Source organism: Etheostoma spectabile, chromosome 16, assembly GCF_008692095.1.
Source record: "Etheostoma spectabile isolate EspeVRDwgs_2016 chromosome 16, UIUC_Espe_1.0, whole genome shotgun sequence".
Classification (NCBI taxonomy): Eukaryota; Metazoa; Chordata; class Actinopteri; order Perciformes; family Percidae; genus Etheostoma; species Etheostoma spectabile.
In genome coordinates, this window is record NC_045748.1 from 9,236,838 (window position 1) to 9,262,354 (window position 25,517).

General features: G+C 39.4%; 1 protein-coding gene across 3 annotated transcripts; it reads left to right on the forward strand.

The window, feature by feature from the left end:
• Nucleotides 1–24,757, forward strand: kcnn2 (potassium calcium-activated channel subfamily N member 2). 3 transcript variants are annotated; one of them, XM_032539994.1, is made up of 9 exons: nucleotides 1–963; nucleotides 1,369–1,461; nucleotides 13,048–13,466; nucleotides 13,729–13,870; nucleotides 14,021–14,131; nucleotides 14,226–14,353; nucleotides 16,253–16,261; nucleotides 19,159–19,228; nucleotides 22,727–24,757. In XM_032539994.1, exons 1-9 carry the CDS (start codon nucleotides 190–192, stop codon nucleotides 23,000–23,002), a joined length of 2,022 nt encoding a protein of 673 aa, XP_032395885.1. In that variant the 5' UTR covers nucleotides 1–189; the 3' UTR covers nucleotides 23,003–24,757. The 3 variants fall into 3 exon arrangements, with proteins under 3 accessions (XP_032395885.1, XP_032395886.1, XP_032395884.1); XM_032539993.1 differs by having other exon boundaries at nucleotides 190–963; nucleotides 1,366–1,461; XM_032539995.1 differs by lacking the exons at nucleotides 16,253–16,261; nucleotides 19,159–19,228 and having other exon boundaries at nucleotides 1,366–1,461; nucleotides 22,727–22,994.
• The last annotated feature ends 760 nt before the right edge of the window (nucleotides 24,758–25,517 follow it).

Genomic DNA, 25,517 nt, shown 5'->3' on the forward strand with positions numbered 1-25,517 from the left:
GTTGCAACCTTTTCATGACGTCGATACAGTTGTTTTGGTCCCCCCTGCCCAATCGGAGGCTCCGCTCACATTCTACCGGAGCCGAAATGGGTCTATTCATGCAGCGGCTCTGTCCTCCCGTAAGTACCATAACGCCCTTCGTCGGGTGCTCTGTGGTACCCGACTGCTGCTTTAAACGGCAGCACTGACATGGAAACTCCATTGCAGCTGCAGAACGATTTCTTTCCAGAGCAGCGATTCCAGCACTGTAAGTACCAGCACTACTGCGGGCGGGAGGATCGGATCGGCAAGCAGCACGACCAATGCTGCACCTGCAATAACTGCACCTGTGATGCGAGAAAAAGCCTCGTCTTTCGCGGGACGTCGCCGACCACTGTGGGAACTTTAAGGACACCTTCGGAAACGTCTTCGAGACAAGGTTGTCAGTACAGCGTCTGCGAGTTTACACCCTCTAGTCATGGTAGTTCATCCAGGCATCATCATCCTCACAATCAGCAGCAACAGCATTGTCGCGATCGGCAGCAGGGCAGCCTGGGCAGCAGCCACAGAGACAGTAACTCCTACAATGAAATAGCCATGAGCAGCTGCAGATACAACGGCGGCGTAATGCGGCCGCTGAGCAACTTGAGCTCGTCCCGCAGAAACATACACGAGTTTGATTCCGAGTCCCAGCCTTTGCAGCCCATCTCAGGCGCAGATGCGTCTGACACTTTAGTATCCAAGGCGGAGAATAATTCCACCACACTGATGCCTTATGCATCGGGAGACGGAGGGGGAGGCTGCGGCCACAGCGGCGGTAAATTGGGGAAAAAGAAGAACCAGAACATTGGGGAAAAGCTCGGTCACAGGAGGGCCTTGTTTGAGAAAAGGAAGCGGCTCAGCGACTATGCTTTAATCTTTGGGATGTTTGGGATCGTTGTTATGGTTATAGAGACTGAACTCTCATGGGGAGCCTATGGAAAGGTGCGTATTTATATATATGCCATAGTTAATTTTTGTAGCATGGGACTGACGGAGCAGGTAAATAAAAAAATTAAAAAAAAAAAAAAAACTTATGCTCAAAGTGTTATATAAAAAGCAGCCACTTTATATAAGAAGTCTGGGCTCAGTGCAAAGTGTCCCATGTAGTCACATTGTCACATGCAGGCCAAAAGGCCCACTGCTGTCCAACCGCTGTCCAATTGTACAAATATATAGCACATGTCAGAATTTGTTGCAGTACACTTTAAGAAGCAAAATTGTTACTTAGCCTACATGTGTTTTTTTCTCCAGATGTGGGACATACATGTAACTAATCCATCATAAGAATGTGCTTTTATGCCATGATGTGTGTTGTTTGGCTTTAGTGTTGTTGCTCTTTTCCAGGAGTCCCTGTATTCATTAGCTCTAAAATGCCTGATAAGCCTTTCTACAATCATTCTCCTGGGACTGATTATCATATACCATGCAAGAGAGATACAGGTAATGTTGTAACACTTTTCATATTCTTTAGCTGTTGGTGTTGAAGGGTCAGCAGTCTTATTTAACAATAAATGTCCCTCCACTTTTTGTCATTTGTAATGTGAAATGAATATCTCTTTACACCTTTTATAGTATGTCACAAATAGGTTTGGTAGTCAGTAGGTTTTTCCGAAAATTCGTATTTGCAGGTTAGAAGGTTCTTTATTGACTTTCCAAAATCTGAATAACTTCTTGTGAAAGCAAGTGAAGTGTTGTATTTCAGTTTCTGTGCAATGTGGGACTGTAATTACATAATTAAATCATATACATTTTTATATATAGTAGTATATTATTCTTTATTGCAAAGTTAACACGTCTAATGTTATATCCATGACTCCATGTTTAAAAAGCTACCCAGCCCTGTGATTGCATAGATGACAGGAGAGGTTATTGGATATGTCTAGTGAAGCAACATTAACAGTTCATTACAAGTTTTGAATAGATTTAGGAAGTCCTCACAGGGCTCAGTGGATGAACATAGATTGTCAGCCTCCCCTGAGATGTTCTAACACAGTTTTATGACCTTGCCTCGAAGTATTGTTGCGTTACTTACAGTTCTTCCTGCGCTTCAACACTTGTGTGTCTTTGTTGAACGTACACAGAATGAATGGTGTCCCTTTCTGCATGATGGACACACAGTATGTGGCCAGAAAGCTTTAATGTATAAGATACGTTCTACCATACTTTACTATACTAGATACTTTTACTTTTAAAAAGGAAAACATGATTTGAAAAGAAACATAACTGCAAGCATTTTCTTGAATCTTGAATGACACCATGTTTAATCATGTTAATGGACGAAAGATGGCGATGGTGATTTAACAAAACAAAAAAAAAGCCTTCAGCTGAATTGTATGAGCTGACACAGCTGTTTTAATCAGTTCATTTTCACATTGTAAAATATGATTTAGTTTAGCAGAAAAATATTACATTTGGTTCTTATCGGCGCTAAAAGTTGCATTTACTACAGTATATTCATCAGCCTTGTTGGTATATTGAGTGCTGACAAGTCCCAGGGGAGTATCAGTCATAGAAATAGCCCCACAGTAAAATGTGTTGCCCCCTTCAGATGTCTCATTGTAAACCTTTCTTTATGACGGATGATAGAAGACACGGACGCCATTACCATGTTTCAATGCAAAGCAGAAGTGTTTCCATTTCCCCAGCAGACAGTTCCCAGTAGCTGTTTATAAATTAGAAAGCATGCTGTAAGTTTGCATGACAGTATCATATTCATTCTTCCCTCCCTTGGCCTCTGCACCTTGTACTTAATCCTGTGTAAATTATTCAATTCCTAAACTGAGCTTTTAACCTCTTGCTTGAGCAAACCTTTCTTGATGTTAAATAATGTAATTATTTAGTTGTGAGTAATATTTTGCAAAGGTGCACTTTTTTTTTATCACAGCAGGTTTCCGTTTTGTGAGTTTTATGACAGATTGTGTTAAATTGGTAGTCATGCCTCAGTCTGTTCACACTAAACCAGCAAAACGTTAAAGTACTGGATTGTGCTACATATTTTTGGAAACTGGTTCTCATATATTCTCACTGTTGTGATGCTGCAACACATCTCAATTGATAAATATGGTAATGATAGCAGTTTTAAATAGCTTGAAGCCTCGGTTTTACACAATAAAAATGTCTGTAAAGCAACATTCTTTCCTACAGTACAGGCAAGATGAAATATTAATTTTAGATCTAAAACTAGCTTTTTTTCCATTCCTTTAATTGTCAGTAGCTCCACACTTACTCCAAATTAAGGCTGTTTCAAACCTCTTTGATCCAGATTGCTTCTGACAGTCATGTCGATATCCAAAACATTTCTCACCCCAGATAGCTCTCTCTCTACACGATAAAGACGCTTCCACTTTTGCTGACCTAGAAAACTTTATTTAGGTGATTGTTTGACCCAGAGTTGAAAACTGCAATGCACATTTCACCACATATCCCCTCTCCACAATGATTTATATGCAATTTATTAAAACGTAGAAACCTGAGTACTTAAATGAATCAGGAAACATTGTCACTTCACTGCAGTCTTACTCACAACCTGCTGTACCAGTTGATTATAAGGTCTGTCCTCTAATTTGTCAAGTTCCCTTTGGAACAAACTATCAGCCAGTTCCTGGAAACTGACTGTCTTACTATTTAAATCCAGTTCATAGTGTTTATGCTTCAACTTCCACACCAGCTGCTCCTTTGCTTCTCTGCCTGAGGGGCTTTGTGCATGTCGTTGCTAGTCTGTCATTACTTGGTTCTTACGGACTGACATATGTACTTGTACGCACACACGCACGCACACACACACAAAAACAACACACACACATACACAGAGAAATTAGTTCTAAATCTATCTTAATGTAATGACACACATGCACACACACTTGCTATGGAATCCAGTCCACAGATTGAGCAGAAAAAGTAGTGTGTGTGTGTGTGTGTGTGTGTGTGTGTGTGTGTTTGTTTCCTTTTCTCTGTGCTTCATTCATTTGCATCTGATAAAAATGTGATTTGACTTCATATGTGTTCATTTTAATTGTATTACTGCAGCTCTATTTTTTTATGGCCGGGTTAAAAACCATGCCTTTTAAACGTAGCCCTGTCCCTACTTTGTACCTAACGCTTACTGTAACAGTAATAGAGTACTCTCTTGATTTAGCACTGTCAGACTCAAGATGGACAAAATAAAGATGGAACGAATCAAAGATATTGCCCTTTCATTCTACACATTATCCTTCCTTGTCAAAACCTGGCACCAACATTACCCACAATGCAACTTCACTGCCAACATACTGTATATTCAGGTGCGTCGTGCCAGTCGCAACTAATGTAGCCTCAGCCAGCTAGCCTCATGCAGAGATGAGGAGCGGCCTGCAGAGTTCTGGTTATCTCGCTTCTTTTTAACTCCACGCCACCAGATTTGTTTCATTTTCAAACGTGTAGTCTTCAGATCCAACCGACACTGACTCAAAGTTCCCCTGTGACACTCGATCCAACTTTAAATGTCAAAGTCAATTTACTAGTCATTGGAAGTACAGCACAGCAAATACGTTGTATAATGTCTGTGGCTCTGGATAAGCTTTGAAAATTCTGATAAAATTATGTAAAAATTATAACAAAGTATATTAGCTTGGGGTTAGAGACTGGAGAATTTTAGATCATAATTTTCTGACATAGGATTTCACTTAACCAAACCCTGATTCTTTGACTCCATATGTGGTATTATCACCATCATACTGTATCTACAGTCGATGTCTCTGGCATGCCCAGGTTTATGACTCCCACTTTATTTTTGTTATGACATGAGCCCAATGTTTTTTGTGATATTAGTAGAGTGCTTTTATTAAGTGCACTTTTCCATGTGGGGAATGTAGCTGAAATGAATTATGCATGCACATCCATGTGTACACACAGATGCCTGTCAGATGTAGAAGCATAAGTCAGGATGATGAATTTTTTCCCCACCACCATGCCCCTTAAAACTGATTTACTTCTCAGACTCTGTAAAGGCTGTGCCCTTTCATTTTATGGGGTATAACAACAGAAAGTTTTTCCTCCTCTGAGTGACTAACACTCAAAAGGTCAGGTCAGACAGGGTAGATGTTGGATACCAGCTGTCATTTAAATTGTTTAGGGATACATCTGCTGTGCTGTCATGGCGGTGATGGGTGACCTACTGAGCAGTAACCAAAAGAAACAGTCTGTCCATGTTTTGCTAAATATCCTGAGACCTGTCCTACCCACCACGATTAGGATGTGTATAATACCGTTTAAATCTTCTTTGTACGTATTGATGTTGTTCAGTATCTTTTTATGCTTCTACTTCAAATGTTATCGGCCTGATTCAGTCCCAATGATGTCTTTTGGTAACAGCTGGCGAGCCGCCATGATTTAGTTGAGATTGCTGCGTTGGCAGGCAGCGACTTACTGTACAGTACGAGTGAAAATTGAGAGGTTAGAGTCTGTAGCTGCTTCGTGACTTTGATTTGTCATTGTCAAAGTGGGATATGAGCTACGAGCTGGGAGCATTGTCTTGCACTTGCTGTTAAGATGGTTGATGAGCTCACCTTATTCCCAAACAGACAGACACTGACATTTTGAAAGTTTTCTCTTCTTCACACAACAAAGGCTTGTTGCCGAGGGGCATTTGTGTTAAGGCCATTGCTGTGTCGATGTACTTTGTGATGACAGTTCTGCTGAGTTTTCTTAAACTAATGCAAAATGCTTTGGGTTTGGGTTTTGTACTTTCGTGATAAAAGCTAGCGCTGATGTTTCACAGTTGCACAGTATTACATTTTACAGCTTGCTGAAAAAATAAAATAACAACACATCCCCGAATCTTGCCAAAGTCAAACTTGGCAGTGCTTGTCAGACTGCCCTTGGGTCGTGTGTATGTGTCAGAGATATGGGGTAACTGCAGGAGACGCTCTGCGTTTCTCACAGTGAAATCTGCCCTCTACCTGAGACTCCAGACTGGAGTCATATAACCACCGCTGGCTCGTGACCTTAATGTTTTCACTGAACATACAGGCTTTCAAGGGCAGAGACACTCAGCCTCCTCAAATGCTTCTTGATGGCATTTCCTAAATTGTGCTCTGTGGGACTTCAAACATGCAGATTATTTTATGTTATTAATATGCTGGCCGTAGCAGCAAAACTTTTGAGAAAGAAAGATTTATACAAGCTTTTACTTTGGCTCAGAGAGGCTTTACTTTGCTTTGAATAGGAGAATGGAAATGCAAATGTGAGACTTAATTTCAGAAACAAAAGCAAACTGCAACAGCTTCAGATTTACTCAGCAAAGTGGCCTTTTAGTGGCTCACTTTGATAGCATAAATAAAGCATTGCATTAATGTCTAATCGAGCAGAACCTCTCAACCTAATTCACTAATGAGATTGAGCGTTTTCATTCTCAGTGACAAGATATATGTTCCCATCTCCACATTACACAGATTAAATATTGAGCCGGACTCCATTAGTTATATTGAGCATCGTGAAACCAGTAACCAACCCAGCTTAGCATTGCAGGTGAGCTCTTCTGAGACTGCATAATGTAGACGCAGGACAGCGGCAGGCGGATAATAAAAACAGGACATATTTGGTTGTATTGTCTCTGAACCTGACATGAATAAATCTTCCCCATGATGACCAAGGGGCACGCACTCTTAGTGATTAGACTTACTTTGTATCCATCAGAAAACAAGCTGAGAGAAGCCCGAAACTGCTGGAGTTCTCCTAAAATTGCCCTCATGGTCACTGTATCAGCTGTTTGAGATGTGTTGCACAATGTAGGGGCTTAATGTGTTTGCTCTTATACTTTATTTTTACTGTGAGGATACCAGGTTTTGGAAAGTGAAGACATTTTCACTAGGGTTAGAATTAGGTTTAGATTAAGATTTGGAGACACACATACTCACATGGACAGAGGTACATGGGACGGCTGTGGCTCAGTGGTAGAGCGGTTGCCTGCCTATCGGAAGGTTGGTGGTTCAATCCCCGCCCCTGCAGTCATTGTCAAAGTGTCCTTGGGCAAAACACTGAACCCCGAGTTGCACCGGGGGTGCTGCGCATCGGAGTGTGAATGTGTGTGAGTGTTTATCTGATGAGCAGGCGGTACGGCCTTGTTCGGCAGCCCCGGCCACAGTGTGTGAATGTATCCTGTAGATGTAAGAGCGCTTTGAGCAGTTGTTAAGACTGGAAAAGCGCTATATAAATACAGCACATTTACATTTACAAACGTGTGTTTGTGTGTGACTTAAAATGACTTACAGTAAAGGGCCAAATTACCATAAGCAAACGTATTGTGTTTTTCTTGTAAACCTAATTTTTCTTATAAGGCATATGGCTGTAGTTTAGATTTGATTGACCCAGGTTTGGAGTTATAAATCTCTGTCTCAGTTTGCTGGATTTTATGAGGAACAGTGTTTCTGGAAAGAAATCTTGCAGTTGAATTTTTAGCCATGGCTCTGTGGATAGCGATGCCAGTTGGTAGGTCCACCACTTTGATCCAGACAACTTGTGGGAATTACTGGGATAGTCTGGTCTTTGTAAATTATAGAGTGTGGTCTAGACCTACTCTATCATTAAAGTGTCTCGCAATAACTCTTGTTATGATTTGATAATATAAATAAAATTGAATTCAATTGAACTGTTAGACGGATTTCAATGAAACGTTGTACAGACATTTTATTCTCCAGGGGGTGAAGCCTGTTGTCTTTGGTGATCCTCTGACTTTTCTTTTAGGGCCAGCATCAGGTTGACATTTATGGTTTTGAGTGAAATGTCTCAACGACTATTCATGTGAAAGTTGAAATGTGTCAAATAGCTTGGTTTATGATCAAATATCTGTAAAACAGAATGACATCAGCCTAAGGTGTACTTTGTGTGTTGTGCTAACTAGCTAATGTTAGCATGCTAACACACTAAACTAGGATGTTGAACATGGTATATATTATACCCGCTACATACCACCATGTAAGCTTTGCTATTGTCAGCATGTTGGCATGTTTTTCTATCACAATACATTCGCAAATTAAACAGATCTGCTTTTTTTTCTTTTATCATTTGGATTAACCAACTGTCTGCAAATTTTCATTTAGTATGTTGGTAAGGTTCAGCTTGAAATTGACATTCCTCTTTGTTGATGTAGTTTATATTAGTTTGACCATTTCCTGAGAGGTGTGTTTGATACCATCTTTACGTCCTTACTCCTCTTCTGTATACATCATTGCTTGATTTACATTGTAAATCTTTGTGTCTCCATTAGTTTTATAATGTTATAATTAGTTTTTTTATAATTAGTCATAATGCTATTCATAGTGCTATTTGCCAGATAACAGTCCACACTGTCGGCTTCTTTGCTTTCATTCTTTAAAGACTTGTTTATAACTGTGAGTAAGTTAGTTCAAAATTAAAATCCTTTTACTTGCTGTGTTTAAATTATTTGTCAGCCTCCTGTAACAAATTTAAAAGTGTCCTGTTTCATCAACTTTATTTTAGGTCTTGACTCCCAGTGTCTATTATATTTAAATGATACAAAACACACAGTTTAAGGGTTTTCCACTGCAGATGTAGTTTTCTCCACCTCTCTGTTAAAACTGTTGGTTTGCTGCTAGCATGGAATATTTGATGCTCTGAGGTTAAGGGCCCTTGAGTATTGTATTACGGGTCGGCCATTACCATAATTGCTTTTACCCACCAAGTAGGCTTTCCTTATGCAACCTGCGTTTAAATGTTTAATTGCATTGTTTTGAGGCAAGAAACTTTGTAACTGTATTTGACAGGACAGGTTTGTTGTTTAAAATTTAAAATAAAACGCCGCTTGTGCTGTGTGTAAACAATAGATTCAGCTGCTTTTAGAGCCCTAATTCTGTAAGTAAGAAACTGTAGCAGAGTGGAGACACAGCTTGTGTTTCCGTGTCTACATTACACTCACTTGGAAAGCCGAACATGACGAGCTGTGGTTAGAGTTACACACTTCTCTGACAGATGTCAGTGTGTTAAAGGAGCTCGGTGTCGCTCATTTGATATGAACAACTGCCTCTGAAAATTTAATTTATGTGTTTTCTATGTTTGGGGAAAACTTTGATTCTAGCCTTTAAATAAATATAAATGAGCTGCATTGACCCTCCAAGCTTTGGGGGTCAGTCGTACTGTTTGTTCGGAGACATGTATTAGCTGTAGCTTGTTCTGTTTTTGTTGTAATGTGCCAGCTTGTTGACAGTTGATGTTTCTTGCACAGTGGCTGTTGGACATATAATTGGCTCAGAAGCTATAATAAGCATACAGTGTTTGCTGTTGTGGGTTCAGGGAAGGTTGTGTGTTAAAGAGAAGTGGGCTGCTGAAGCATCAGTGTGCATTCATGTATGTCTGTAAGAAAGGTGTCAGTGCACCATGTTATTGATTTCTTCTATGTGCTTTCTTTGTCCTTGAACATGTTGAATGGGCTTTCATTTCAAAGTGAGAAATGTGACTACTTCAGCAATTCAATTTTATGTAGCATATCAATGGTAAATGAACAATATAGGTCACTGATCCCATTAGCCCTTCAGGATTGGAAACCGTTTTTTACCTATATTGGGAAATTCCAAATTAAACCAAATGGAGAGTATTTGGCAAGATGCCAAGTCATGAAGTGTGGCTCCAGTGTGTGTTAGATATTATTGACATTTGGTTTGGACCCTCTCTTTGACAGAGAGAAAATTGCAACACCCACCCTCCTTAATTTCTCAGCTCAACTCTGACTTTAAGCGTAACATGTTAATGGTAGGGGTGTGACGAGACGCTTACTCCACGAGACGAGACACATCACGAGATTGGGTTCACGAGAACGAGACGAGACGAGATTTTTTTAAAAAATTTAAAGAAATCCTTGATGAAATATATGAATGGAAAATAGTTTTTTTATTCAACTGAAAAATCACAAAATGCAAAACAATTTAGTTGCATTTTGAAATCAACTATTAATGATGAATGATGGCATTTTCTTCTTACAATGTTTACATATTGTGTTTGTCTTGTCTGTCACTCTTTCGCCGTTTATCATTTCCGCAGGAAAACCAAAATGTTGCCAACCAATTTATTTAAAAGTGGCAGGGGGATCATCAATAGTAATTTCACGCTCCATCACGCTGACATCACATTGCCTCACGAGACAACTTTTCACCTCGACGAGAAATCTCGTCACGTTTTAATCTCGCGAGATCTCGTAAAACGAGATCTCGTCACACCCTTAGTTAATGGTATAAACATGTTTTGTAATGTATAAAAACAAATGCATGTTAGGAGTGGAATTAGCATTTGGTTGTGCTACAAATCCATCATGTCATAGTTTCACTCTTTACCTTCATTCTTTCATAATGCAGATAAAAAATAAAGGCAATTGGTGGAATGTGAAAAAACTGCACGCAAGAGATTTATGTTCAATCCTTAATATCCATAAAGGGGAAAACATATATTTAAGCCACCAGAACCTGAGGGAAAATAGCCCTAATATGGAGACATGATTGTTGTCCTCTGCATATGGCAAAACGTAGGCTGACTTTAAAATCCATGGCTCACACAAAAGGCATGTTTTTGACGTAACTTTTTTGATGTTTATGTTTCTGAGTTTGATCTATTCAAGCTTGTTTTGCAGTAAATGCTGCAAGAAAATGATGAATTGGATTATAAAAAAGGGCCATGAAAGCATTTCTTTTTTTTCAGCAAAAATAAATAAATACATTACATACTATAAATAAATACTCCCTCTTTTCTGACCCCTAATCATTTTTGTACAGCCCCTAAACTTAAAATGTGTTCCTCTTTATTCTTCCTCAATGGTAATGCTGGCCGGTGTTAGTGGATTTGAAAACAAAAATGACAATCCAAACTGCACACTTTGAATATTAAAGATGAGCTAAGCTGAAAGATAAACGGAAAAGTACCCAATCCTGTGCTCAGAGATGCTAAACTGTAAGAAAAAACATGATATGTGCAAACATCATTTTAAATCCATATAAGCATATTAAGGAGTTGTCCGGCAAAATGTAATCTTGTGCAGTTTTTCTTTTCACTCCTTAAAGGAACATGCCACCGTTTGTTGAAATAGGGCTTATCACGGTCTCCCCTAACTGTAGATAGGTGAGCCAACGCATTTTTTGTCTCAGTGCATGCATTGTCTTAATCCAATGCAACACCGTCAGAGCCGCCGCTAGTTAGCTTAGTGAAGTGAATGGAATCCTATGTTGCCGGTTAGCATGTTGTGAGTAAAAGTGAGCCAACAACAAACAACAACAAACTAATTACTTCTTGTGGCCTGCGTATTCACAAGGAGTAAAAATAGCAATTCAGATTAAGAATAGACAATGGCCCACCTATCTACAGCTAGGGGAGACCGTGATAAGCCCTATTTCAACAAACGGTGGCGTGTTCCTTTAAGAGAGTCTTCTGCTCTCACGGCAAAATCAGCCACCAGGAAACCTTGCTTGTAATTGCTGACAGCAACATTTTGTGAAATATCTACTGCTAGTTGTGACAGCCTGTAGGCAAGCAGAGAACCTTGAGGTGATTGAGTGGATAGAGCAGGAGCAGCTATGAAGGAATATCAGTGTTGTGTGTCAAAAAGAGGAATTATTTGACAAATGTAGGGGAAGCTAATACAATTTGGTACTATTTAATCTGCAACCCACACCAGTAAATATACAACTCAGAAAGAGAAGTGAGATTAAGAAAGTGTGCATCTATGACCGGGAGTCACTGTGTGAGCTGGCGATGGCCGTCATGGGCTCTGCCATTAGTTCAGGTTGAATACACCGAGCAGTGAATCTTCTGGCCGAAGATAACAATAGATTGGATTGAAATTAATGAGGAGAAGGAAGGGGATGATCAAGAGGAGGGAGAAACAGCAGCTGAGATGCCTATGTGAGGAAGCTGGTGGACAGGGTGGAGAAGAGTGATGACGGGGATTGCAATCCACCCACACTGAAGTCCCCAGTGGAACGGCCTACCTTCTGTTCGGGGTGGCCAGGCGATCAAAAGATAATGCTAATGTGAAGGCGGCAGATGTTCTTTCAGTATAACGCTTTAAAGCTGAAAATGCATGCTGCTACTGTAACTTATTCATGGAGTCTGAAAGCAAAGACAGAAAGTTATTTGTGTAGTAAAGACAAACCTGGGGAAACAGACTATTTGGGCTATCTTAGTACAAATGACATACTTTACATGAATTCTTGCCATTTGTTGTAGAATTTTAGATCCCAGAGCCCAATGTGATGTCTTCAAGTGTCCTGTTTGGTTCAACCAAAAGTCAAATACTCAAGATATTGATTTGACAGTGAATAAGCTTACGTGTATGACAAAGAAAAGCAGCAAATCTTATTTGAGAAGCTGGAACCAGATAATGTTTTACATGTTTTCACTATTTTTGCTTAAAAAATTACATCAAAATAGTTGCAGACTATTTTTGATATTGATTACTTGACTCATTGTTTTAGCTTTAATTTTGGTTTCTTTCTACCTTCCAGACAGACGTTCTAGTCAATCCATTTCACTTAAATATAAAAAATTAAGCTTGAAAACCCTTGAAGCTTGAGATTCGCAGGGATTTTCTTACCATACAGAAATTAACAGAAACAAATAGCTACCTGCAAGGCAGGACAGACCGCATGAAAACATATAAAGCGTTCTCCCCTTTTATTTCCTTAACTCAGTGACATGGTGATTCTGTATATATACAGAATATGTGTGTATATATATATATATATATATATATATATATATATATATATATATATATATATATGTTTATACATATATTTATATTTGTATATATATATATACTTATATATATATTTATATATATATAATTTGTATAAGTTGTCTTAAATGGGCAGCAACGTGGAATGGGGATTGCTAAGGTCTTAAAAAATGTGACTACAAAAATGTAATTGAATGACTCAAGGCTATTTGTGACATATTGTTTAATAAGGTTTAATGATTTCCTGTAGCTAGCTGTGTCACCATGATGAAAATGTTACCCTGCATTAGACTCACCATGCCCTTTCCTTGCAGTTATTTATGGTGGACAATGCAGCTGATGACTGGAGGATAGCCATGACATATGAGCGCATCTTCTTCATCTGCCTGGAAATCCTGGTGTGCGCCATTCACCCCATCCCAGGAAATTACACCTTCACCTGGACAGCACGCCTGGCCTACTCGTATGTGCCATCCAAGACGGATGCAGATGTGGACATTATTCTGTCCATCCCCATGTTCCTGCGGCTGTACCTCATCGCTCGTGTCATGCTGCTGCACAGCAAGCTCTTCACGGACGCCTCGTCCCGCAGCATCGGTGCACTGAACAAGATTAACTTTAACACTCGCTTTGTGATGAAGACCCTCATGACCATCTGTCCCGGCACTGTGCTGCTGGTCTTCACCATCTCACTGTGGATCATTGCCGCATGGACTGTGAGAGCTTGCGAGAGGTGCTTGGATCAGTTTCTCACGTTATGCAGCACTGCTCAGCATGAAACATAGATAAGGCATAAAAATAGATATTGTACTGTACACACTTCTTAGCTCACGCTGTATCTGAGCTTTAAGATAGAAAGATTTACAAGAAAAAATTAAAGCCCTGCAGTATCCTAACGACGCAATTAATCTTAGTACTTGCTTTTTTCAAATGAGAATTAGTTAGAAGCTGAAGCTGGAGGTTGGTCAACCTATTGCGTTTATTATTTATTACAGGTACCATGACAACCAGGACACAACCAGCAACTTTCTAGGAGCCATGTGGTTGATCTCAATCACATTTCTTACCATTGGATATGGGGATATGGTCCCAAATACATACTGTGGGAAAGGAGTCTGCCTCCTGACTGGCATTATGGTGAGAAAAGCTGAGCTCCAGTTTACTTTTTTTCTTTTTTTCTTTTTTTTTACTAATCAATGTTTCTAGTATTCACTAAAAAGTAACTAATATGCTACTATCCATGTTATCCATGTATATTTGTGCCTGTCCTTTCTTGCTATTTCCCAGGGCGCTGGCTGCACTGCCTTGGTGGTGGCTGTGGTGGCAAAGAAACTGGAGTTAACCAAAGCTGAAAAACATGTCCACAATTTTATGATGGACACCCAGCTAACAAAAAGAGTAAGTGAAAGCTTTGGATTCTGTTATTTTGACATTACAGATAGTTTTACCTTTCAGCGTTCTTGACCAAAATGTTTCCTATTTTGCACTTTAGGTGAAAAACACAGCTGCGAATGTTCTCAGGGAGACGTGGCTCATCTATAAGAACACCAAACTGGTGAGGAAGATGGACCACGCCAGAGTCAGGAAACACCAGAGGAAATTTCTCCAAGCCATTCACCAGTAGGTACCCCGGTCTTAACCCCTGACCTCGCCACTCATGTCAGCCTAATGCCTTTCATCACTGGATTTACCGATGCAACACCAACCTGAAATCTGACTTGTTTGACACCTGTAGCAAAATATATGTGCTCATATTATTGAAGGATCTTGTACTTGTTTCACCTGACTTAACTAACTTTAAATTTGCAGATGGGATATTGAGCTGGCCTGTTGATTCTGCATCATATATAGTGGTAAAATGTGAATGAGAACTACATTCACTGATACACTAGAGGCTCTTGTTATCCATTTATGCAAAAGTAGAGTAAAAATTGTCAGTGAGTGTCAGTGACATATAAAAGTAACATATTTGACATGAAAAATTGCATTTTTCTCTGAATGAGCTGTGGAAAGCATCCGTCAAGCGTGTGGGTACATTATGGAAATAGTCGTTACTCAGTTTTACAGAATTATTCCTGAAACAAATTTTCCATTGAAATATTCTTGAGTAACAGAATTCACAGCAGTAGGATCTTAATCTCTCTCCCCCTCTCACTTTTAGTTGTCACATTGACTCTTGTGTGTTTCCTCCGCTGTAAATCAGATGGCAGACTGACCTCGGGGCTGACACATGGGTTTTTACTTTTCTTACGGCTGGTCAGAAACTTACCTGTCAGCTAGTCTTTTACTGGGTCCCCAAGGACCCCCCAATGTGCTAGCTAAGTCCAAAACAGTATCGATTTTAACCTCACCTCACTCCAGTCTGTGGCTTCTTTTAAATAACTGGCATTCAACTAAGTGTGCAATGTTTGCTATTATGTAGCTTTGCTGAAGTAAAATGCCCCCTTTTTGTATGTTTGTTTGCTTTCTGTGGTTTTATGTATATGGGTCTATGTGGCGTGCAACTTTGATTTGCTCATTAATTTTACATTTGTGTTTCAAACACATTAGGATCTTTAATTACAAGGTAGAGAGATAGAGAAATACTCAAACTGTCTGCTGCTGCTGCTAACCGCATCCAGATTTGTGCTGTTTAATCGCATTTTGTCATGGTTGCTTTGTCGAGTCATTAGGTCCTTGCTGTCGTATTCAGCCGATTTGGAGCAGCGATGACAGCGTCTCATGTCCCCCTCCTGTTCTCTAGGACAGCCTAATAATGGAAATCCCTCTGAGCTACATCTAAATCTATAGAGAAGCAGATTTGTCTAGCTCTTTAAGTAAGGACAACTACTCAAAATGTTCTTCATTCTTCCGCCACACATTTGTCTATCTGTTTTGTACACAAGGTAATGTGTTCACAGGCTTTATCTTTGAGAGGTATTGCCTGTAGGTGACAATAAGATAGGACAGGAAATGGCCTGACAGTGAGCAGATCGCTCAAGTGGAGAGTTTGGGAAAGGGCTACAGTCATCCTTGACTTGTCATGAGGTGGTAGCAGACATCAAATCGGATATCATTGTGCCTGTTTCCGCTGGTCAAAGCTGCAAGAAAGTGTGGAAAAAATGTTCACAGATGTCTTCATCAATCCATGTAAAGGATGTGGGGTTTAACAGTTGTAAAATGTGGCCCTAGATGATTTGAGGCACTCTGTGTTGGTGAAAGTTTATAGGAAGTGTGTTTTGATTTACTGCATTTCTGATAACCAGGACCGGTGTGGAAAAAAGGGATTAGACTTAGAGAGCAAGCAGAGCTGCAGCTACCAGAACAGTCCATACACAGAGAGATAACTTGCTGAAATAAGTCAAGAAAAACTGTTGCTGCTGTTCAGAGGTGAGGTGACAGCGTAGAAATGAGGGTTCCAGCAGCCAGACTTGAGCAAAGAGATTTTGCCGTCTCAATATGTTTATCTGATGTTTTAATAATTCATTTGTCTACTTCATGTTTCCTTTTTTTCCTGTTTGTGTCGACACAATGCAATAGAGCTCGAAAGTAAGTCTTCGCCTCACCTGTAGATACAGACCTGTTGTGTGCATGCTAACGAGAGCTTGTCTTTGAACCCAATAATGTGACTAAAAAATTACACTCCCTCATTTGATAAGTGAAATTCATGCCACAAAAAAATGTCGTAGCTTGCAACAATTGAATCGTTTCACATGACAAAATCCTAATGTTGCAAGATTGTTCCATTTAAGCTACTACAAAGGTTTATATGAGATGTCTGTTCAGCTGAGTAACACATCAATTTGATAAAATACACATTATTCTCTTGTTTTTCATTCAACATTTTGCAAACAAACAGCTTCAAATAATCAGCACAAAGACTTGTTTTGTTTCATCATTGAGTGGAACCGTGTTGCACTTGATAAACACACCTACAGATTCATATTATGTGAATTTCAATTATCGGTGATGGAGGGTGTTTTTCTTTCCATTTCTGCATGGATGTGATGAGAATTTAATCTTTAATCAGAAAGCCACTGATTAAACTCCAATCAACTGTGCTTTCACGTACCGAAGGATGACGACTAGAGCTCTACAGGAGACAGACCTGCATTAGCACAAGTATATAACTCACAGTCCCTCAAGTCATGTTAACTTAGCAGACATGCTCATACAGACCAGGGCTCAGGGTCATCTTTCGGCGTGTGGAACCATTGTTACGCCTGTTGCTACATTTGCAGCCCCATTTCTTCCATTTCTCTGTTGGATGACCCAGTAGCAAACACGCTGATCAGGTGTTATCATGGCTGGTAAACAGCATAATAACACACACATACAGCTGTCATGCATTTCTGCACTGAGAAGAATTAGCAGAGTTAGATGTGTTCACAGTTTAAATACTCCTAAGGTTGTTTGTATAGTGCAATTTATCACACCACAGGCATGATGTTGCATGCGTGCAATCAAATGTCTTCCGGTATGTTTAAGGCCATTAAGTCAAGTGTCTCAGTGCTGTCAGAACATCCCCTTTGGGAACGATGTCACTTTCCATCCACTATTCCATCTAATACTCTAAGGTTAAAGTGGGAATCATAGCAAGAGGCAGGGCAGTGAGTGCTTGTTAGCCCAGCGATCAGTGGATTGGAGAAACAGGAAGGTGACCTGAGAGGAAGGTCATGGGTAAAGCATCCAAGCAATCCCCTCTGCGGCCAAGAGGCTGCGACTGTGACCGACAGCATGAAGCTGTCAGAAGGGACGGAAAAAAATGACTGCAGAATGGTCAGCCAGCCCATTACACTGAAAAGAAATTAGCATTTCTTTACACAATGAGGTAAAAGGAGGTCATGACATAGAAAGCTAGTTAAGATTGTAAAAAATATGGCGCAGCACTAACTGAGATTGCTTTAACTGATTTATTGGGTATTGAAAAGCTTAGCGTTGCCGTTTCCCCCTGATGAATAGCAAGCAGATTTAGAGTGCCCATTGAAAAGGAGAAATGCCCATGAGAGGTGATTGACCGAGGGAACAGAATACAAAAGACAGGACAAGTGGGCTTCCTCGTCCTGACCTAGGGATGCCCTGTGCTTTGACCCCATCGGCCAGCTATTGGTCATCCAACGATGAAATTTGAACAGGTCTTACATCAACTAAAATTATTTAACATTGAAAATCTATCTCTGTCTTCCTTCATTGTAGATACCTTAGTTTTTATTATATTTAAATACATTATTAATAGAAGTGAAATAGGGTTCTGTACTTGTGTTGAGAGTCTGCTCTGTATGAAGCATTTTGGTCCTCAGTTGTCAGGAAACTTTCCCTTGCCTGTAGTTTCCTTTAGTGACTCCTGTGGCACCCTCTGTTGGTCTAACCTTTGCTCCACATCTGCCTGTCAAACCAGAAACAGAAATGATGCCGCATTGCATGAGAACGGATGCATCTTAGCTAATTAGCAGGACCCCCCCCCCCATTGGGGCCTGTTAAATCCCTTCTCAATCTTAATTCTTGTTTGCCTTCAATTCACACACAACCTTATAACCACCTCAAACTGAATTCATGTCTCAGTTAGTTATAGGTTGTTGTTGTTGTTGTTATTTAAAAAAAAAAAATCTGAAACGTTGGCAAACTTGCCATCATGATGCTATTTCGTGTACTGTGTCCTGTTTAACTGAGCATGCGTAGGCGATTCGGGGGGGGGGGGACTCTACAATACTGCACAGTTGCTGTTTTTGAGCGCCTTGAGTAGATGAGTAAAAACATGCTAATTAAACATGAGATGTGAATTATTTAATCATGTTGTATGAAGTGGGCAAGTTGTTTTTTGCTGACTTCACAAGTAGGATCTTTGGCTGTTGATAAAAGTGGACCATAAGTCAAGTCACTGAGGAAATTATGCTTTTTTGACTCATTAAACAAGTTATGCTTAATTTTCTATCAATGATGCAAGTTGTGTTTTTAAAATGTTTGTATTGGAAAGTCTCAAAAGGAAAACATATGTACAGATTCTTCTCTATGTATAATACAGTGTTTGATATCTGTGGCTTTTGAGTGAGTAAATAATTCATGAACTTAAACTAAGAAAAGTTGGTTTAACCAGAAAGACCAGAACTTTAAAGACACAATAGTTTTTGGTGTTTTATAATCTGACATGCCAAGTATGGAATTTGAGTGGTATGAGTCCGACTTATTCCTTTATTAAGGTTGCATATCTTGGTTGAGTAGAACGACGTAGGGTCTCATTCTCCTCAGTGACAGCTCTTCCACCCTTTGTGGTCTTCTTTTCACTTGCATGCAGCTCAACCAAACAGACTGACCCCTGCATTCTCTACACACATCCTGTGCATGTCCTAGGAGTGTTCTCTCAATGTGTATGCCTTGTGTGTGCACAAATTTGATGACAAAATCGTGATAGCGTTAATTTATTGGGTTCTGAATGGTCTTGTGTTCAGATTGAGAAGTGTTAAAATGGAGCAACGCAAGCTGAATGACCAAGCAAACTCACTAGTGGACCTTGCTAAGGTAAGCTAGACTAACAGTCTACTGCTGCATTGCACATTAGGACACACAACCATCCGGATGAGTTTCTTTACTTTGTGTGAATGAATTCAATGCATGCTAGTTCACTCGCTGAATTAGTTGTTTTTGATAATCAAAGTCTACAGGTGTCAAATAAACAGACAGGCTGTTCACAGGGTGATTACAAATAAATCTGTGTGATGCTTGTGGTTGTCTGCACTCACTTGAGATTCTGATCTTTTGGGTTTCAAGTAATACCTTCATTTATTTTCACTGTGTAAATTAATATCTCTGTGACGTGTTCTCCGTAACATTACTGAAGGAGAGGGAAGAGAAACCCCTTTGTGTCCGTGCTGTTTTTGCTACTTTATGTATTGTGTGATTTTTGTCTCCAGATGCACTAAACAGAAGTTGAGAAACCTTAGGGAAGCACCAGGCAGTGTGCCAGCTTGAAACAGCAGAAACAGTAACCTGGGAAGGGAGACACAATGTGATCTGATGATTCAGCCAGAAGTAAAGGCAGAGAAAAGGAGGGGAGAAAGGCAGAGAGCTTTGACATTCAAACATACAGCACAGTCAAACTAGATTCAGGCCAGAGTGTCATGAAAGGTATTAGTTAATATTGCCCAATCGCCTCGGGCTGTAAAACAGCAGCGAGAGTTGGGATGGGACATTGGATATAAGGTGGCTTAAAGCAAGATCCGCTAAGCTGAATCTGTAATCGTTATATGAGTCTGTTGCCATAAGAGGGCAGAGTAGCGTCAGTCTCCTTGTGCTCTCAGTGGAAAGATGGAGCCAAATAGAGCTGAACATATCATTGGTAGCTGCATCACCACTGCAGTGCAATGTGAAATTCCTCAGATCACAATGTATCCCCTTAGCTCATTATCTCCTCTACAGTCTAATATAGAATGTGGTTTTGCATTTTATCTGGCCGCACTGCTTGCGTGAATTTTGTCGACTCTTTCCACAGCATCCTCTTCATTTTGCCATTCAGGCTGTTATATGTCCTCAAATTGCAAAAATGCTCACTCATGCTGCTTTTTAAAGCAATTTCCGCCACTCTCCTTCTCTCCTTCTCTTCCAGAAATGGGTTGATGGTGTCAAATTGTTGTTTTATTATACAGTTAAAGTGGATCCATAATAATGGCATATATTCTTGCTCCATCAGTTTCCTCTTCTATTTATGATACTTATTCTCTCATGCGTTACTCTGTCCATGTTTTTGGTTTGAGGAATTGATACAATCACTTTTTAATGTGTTTATGTTACATTTCATGATTTACAGATGAGGCCAATACTTAGGTCAATTCTGCTCCACTTTCAAACAAATTCTTAGTAAAAGGGCAAATTACATTTGTACAAGACAGTATATCCATACATTTAAGTATTTATTTATCATTACACAAACTGTTTAAATGTTGAATTCTAATTCAAGAAATCAAGGATTAGATTAGTAGTTGATGTAGTTAATGCAACACAGCGAAACCTTTGTCTCCACTGCAGTTGTCAGGTTAAGTGCTGTCAGTGCTACTTCAGTTCTCACTGATTCACATAAACAACCTATCCCATTATTCCCACCTCAAATCAGAAGAGGACAAGGTAAGTGATGGATGGCATCCCTTCCAGGCTGCCAGGGATTATCAGCCCTCCACTGAATAATACCTCCAGCAGCATCCCCACACCTCATCCGAAATGTCACATAGGTTTCTTTGGTGTGTTGTTGACTATTTTTTGAAGACCGAACTTTGGGAGTTTAAAGTTCTATGAACAGATGATTGATGCATCAAAGGCAAGCATCATGCAAACTCAGCAGGCACCTTTCTGTCTCCTCAAGTTCATAATGCTCTCTGGTCTGCATCATGAACTCTTGTAAACTAGTCCTAAAATGTGCCATTCTCAGCCAGTCTTTAACAGAAATTTGTTCTCAAGGCAGTAATTTAACCTGATGTCCCCCTGACCTTTTTTAATGTGGAATATGCTTCAACTTCTGCTCCCCCAAGACCGAAGGACAATGGATTCACTGGGAAATCGCAGCCGACGAAATGGATAACGTAGACTCCATGATATTACCATAATGAAAGTATTTACTTTAACCTGTAAAATTTGATTTGTCAATAGGACTGGATTTTCATGATGATAGCTGATATTTCTATATGCATTTTTTTTTAGCTGCTGAGATTATAGGATAGGTTCACATATCAAAACACCACTGCCACCCTGAAGTAAACTAGACATTACCCGGCAGAGTTGGATGTGACAATGCAAATGTCTGAATCAGTTGGACATCACAGGTGTTACCCTGCCAGCTCCCAAATACAAAATCTGTGTAATCTCAGATTGAGCCCAGAGTGTGAGAATTCACAGCAAATTAGATTAGATTAGATTCAACTTTATTGTCATTACACTTGTACAGGTACAATGCAACAAAATGCAGTTTGGATACAATGTCTGGAGAAACAATTAGATTTGGTAACTTCTGTCAGTAAGGGCCAACGCTGAAATTGTCAGACAAATTGAAGGAATGACAAGAGACTCAGTTGTTTAAAACCAAATTACGAAACGGCTGACGGGGTGTAATCCATGTCAAGTCTTGCCTCCTTCACGCTCTACCCTCGTTTAAACCAAACAGAGTATTTCCAGTAAGTAAGAACACGTTTGAGATGGAAAATTTCTGGTGTGCTACATGTGAGAAACTGAAACTTTAGACAATGTCAGGACCTGATTCCTCAGACATAGTCCGGAGTTCATATGTGAAAACGGCTTAATAAGAGGCTTCAGCAGTCTGAGTCAGTCACTTCAAGAGGGTATCTTCTGAAGTTACTCTGTTCTTTGTACAAAATCCCCTCTGTGTTACCTTCCCTCTACTGTAGTTCAGCAATAAAATATGGTCCATTGAAGCACAAAAAGGGATCTAAAAAGTCTGTAGCTTTGGAAGATTCCCAGTTAATTTGTCTAATTGAGGCTCATAAGCCTCGTATTGGCTTCAATCAAACTTTAAAATGTATCGGTCCCCAATCATTTACATTGAAATTGCATTAGAGAGGGATCTCTTTGCTGCCAGAACAGATTAACGCTTTCAATGTAAATAGAGCATGTGAGTATTGTTTTCAAATAGACTTAACAATATGTGAACCTATCCTTTAATTTTTTTTTCTGTCAGACAGTCACCAGTTGGTTTTCAATTATCTGAACAGAATCTGTTGAAAAAGTAAATAAATCTCAATCTATTTCCTTTTCTCTCTTTTTCAGAACAAACTCTTTCAACTCTATATTAATTTAATAATTAAAGTATTGAGAAAGCCTGTGTTTTTCTATATAATGTGTGTGTGTGTGTGTGTGTGTGTGTGTGTGTGTGTGTGTGTGTGGTGTGTGTGTGTGTGTGTGTGTGTGTGTGTGTGTGTGTGTGTGTGGTAAACACCAGGTTTACCGGGTTGTCTATCAAAAATAATACAAATTTTGAAAAATCATGTTAAGTGTATTCCCTCTCCCCTCTTCCAGACTCAGAACATCATGTATGACATGATATCGGACTTAAATGAGAGAGGAGAGGACATGGAAAAGAGGATTGCCCTGCTGGAGACAAAGCTGGAGACTCTACTGATTAACTTGCAGGCTCTGCCGGGACTCATCAGCCAGGTCATCAGCCAGCAGCACAGGGACTTCCTGGAGGTGCAGCTCCAGCCTTATGACAAACACAGCACTGAGCGCTCACAGTCAGTGTCCCGACGGAGGTCGTCCTCCACAGCACCACCCACCTCCTCCGAGAGCAGCTAGAGTCTAAAGGGGAATGCCTCCACTGAAGACTTTTGCCATCATATGGCCAAGTTGCATTTATCGTAATGCCTTATGGTTTCAATAAGTATTATCCAAATTCTGATGACAGAATCCAAGATACTGGGGACAATGCATTTTACGGGATAACTTCATGCTGTTATTTGTTTTTATTACCTCAAAAGATGATGTTATCCTTGCTCTGGTTACATGACCACAAATAATGGCGCTTTCCTCAGTAAAAGGCCTATCGATGAGGGTAGGATACAAACTCTACTCCATCTCTATGCAGAGATAGCCAGTTTTAGTTGGCAAGGTTACCATGTGTGAAACTATTGCACTAAAATAGTGCTTCTCACAGACTTTGTGCTTCCGCTGACTTGATTCAGTTGTCATGTTCCTCAAAGCAAACTGAGAAACCACTGAGAAATCAGTCAGGAAGCATGACAGTGATATTGGGAAAAAGTGCTGTGTTTGATGGACTAGAGTGAACTGAGAACAGACAGCAGATGAAAATCGCTCCTGCACACAGAGATAACTTAAAAAGCTTGAAATGAGGAAAAAAGTATATATCTTTTAGGTTAGAAACAGCATCAATCTATAGCGGTTTTCTTTGCAGATTGCCCCTTTAGAATGACTATTTTTGGGGCGACATTGCAAATAATTTAATCCTCTAGTCAAAATGAATGCATCAAAATCTGTACTTGCACTTACTTTTTAATCAATGCACTTCAATGCTGACTGACGTATGATATAAAGATGCGTTGCTCATTAAAAGAAGAACATTTGAGATGTTTGGGCATGGGTTTATTATTGTCAATTCTCAAGTTGTGGCTAGTGTTGATGAATCAAGTCAAAGCACTTTTTGTTGTTTTCTTAGACCTGTAGAGGTCTACAGAAATGTAATTAGTGGTCACAAACTCAGTAATTACGGCCTATCTTGTTGTGTTTCACCTCTTGTCCTTCCTTCCTGTGCTATTTATGCTTGCTGTCACCCCAGCTGGGCAACAACAGATGCTGAACAACAACTCTCTGAAACCGTATCTACCTTTTAAAAAGAAAATGCCTATTTTTATATATTTTGATGAGGACAAGCACACCTCTTACAACTAAACAAACAACAATGGGAATGTATGAAGTGACAGATTTAGCATATCTAGCATATGGTTTATTTCTTGGACTGGAGTTAAGATACATAAAGCTTTAGGTTATTTCCTGAAATTGATTATAGACTAAGAATTTGCATTGTTCTTCAGATTGCGTTTATTTTTAAAGCTAACGCTTTAGATGACACTGTTGGCTGAGCTGGAAGAACAATATTTAAGAGCAGAACTGGTAAATCTACCTACAGTGGCTGGCATTTATTAGGTGTTGAAGTTTTAATGTCAAAAATGAGATATAAAGATATTTAAATTTGATTGAAATATCCTCCATGGCCTTTCAGACAGTCTATCTCTGTATGAACTGTGTGAAAGGCCCTGATGTGACCAATATAACCTCTAAATATTAATATTTACGTATGAACATGTTTATGCAACCTTTCCAAGGTTCACAGAGCATAGTATCGATCAGAGGAGATCATCAAACCAGCAGCACTGATCTTGTTCAACCAGCCCACCCACTAACCAATAAGTCAGTCGGTGGTCAATAACATGACAGATGTTCAGTCCACAAACATCAGCAACATAGAAACCAATGAGAGATTATACTGTTTGCAACTTAAACATTAGACAATTAAACAATAAAAAATATACAAAATGTAACTGGCCTGCATCCTTTTTTTATTGTGTTAGAATTTGTTTTGAATTGGACAAATTAGGTTAAGTGTTAAGTATATTGACATTTAACTGTATAAAAATAACTTTTTAATTAAATTTAAATTTAATTTGTTGTGACAACCTTTCTTGGTTTTGACACTGACTAATTACTGAAGGAGTGAGGTGTCATGTAGGCTTTATTCTGGTACATTTTCCCTAGTAACTTGCAGGCTTTCTATCTGATTCAGAATGTAAGAAGCTGACCATCAGTGATAGAAGAAGTACTCTTTTGCTGATATAAAAGTACAAATACCACAAAATAAAAATCCACCAGTACTTAATTAAAAGTAGCCTAAATAAGTGTTATACTTGAAAACAGATACATTATTATATCACCATGACATTATTAGATTATTACCAATGCATCAATGAGTAAACAGCATTTTACTATTGCAGCGGTAGTTGTAAAAACTTTATATACAGTTAGGTACAGTAATTTTGTTCAGTGGCTCCCAGCCTATGGAGCGGGCCCCTCCAAACGATTGCAAGATAAATCTCAGGGAGTGAGTTAAAGCAGAAACGAAGTTATTGGCCCTCTAAATATTATTTAAATGAAACCAAAAGTTACATGGGATATGTCACAAGTTAATCTTTAATAACACATTTTCTTCTATAGGATAATCACATGTTTATATTTAAAACTTAACAAGTAATTTTATCTGTAGAATAAATGTAGTGAAGTAAAAAGTACAATAAGTACC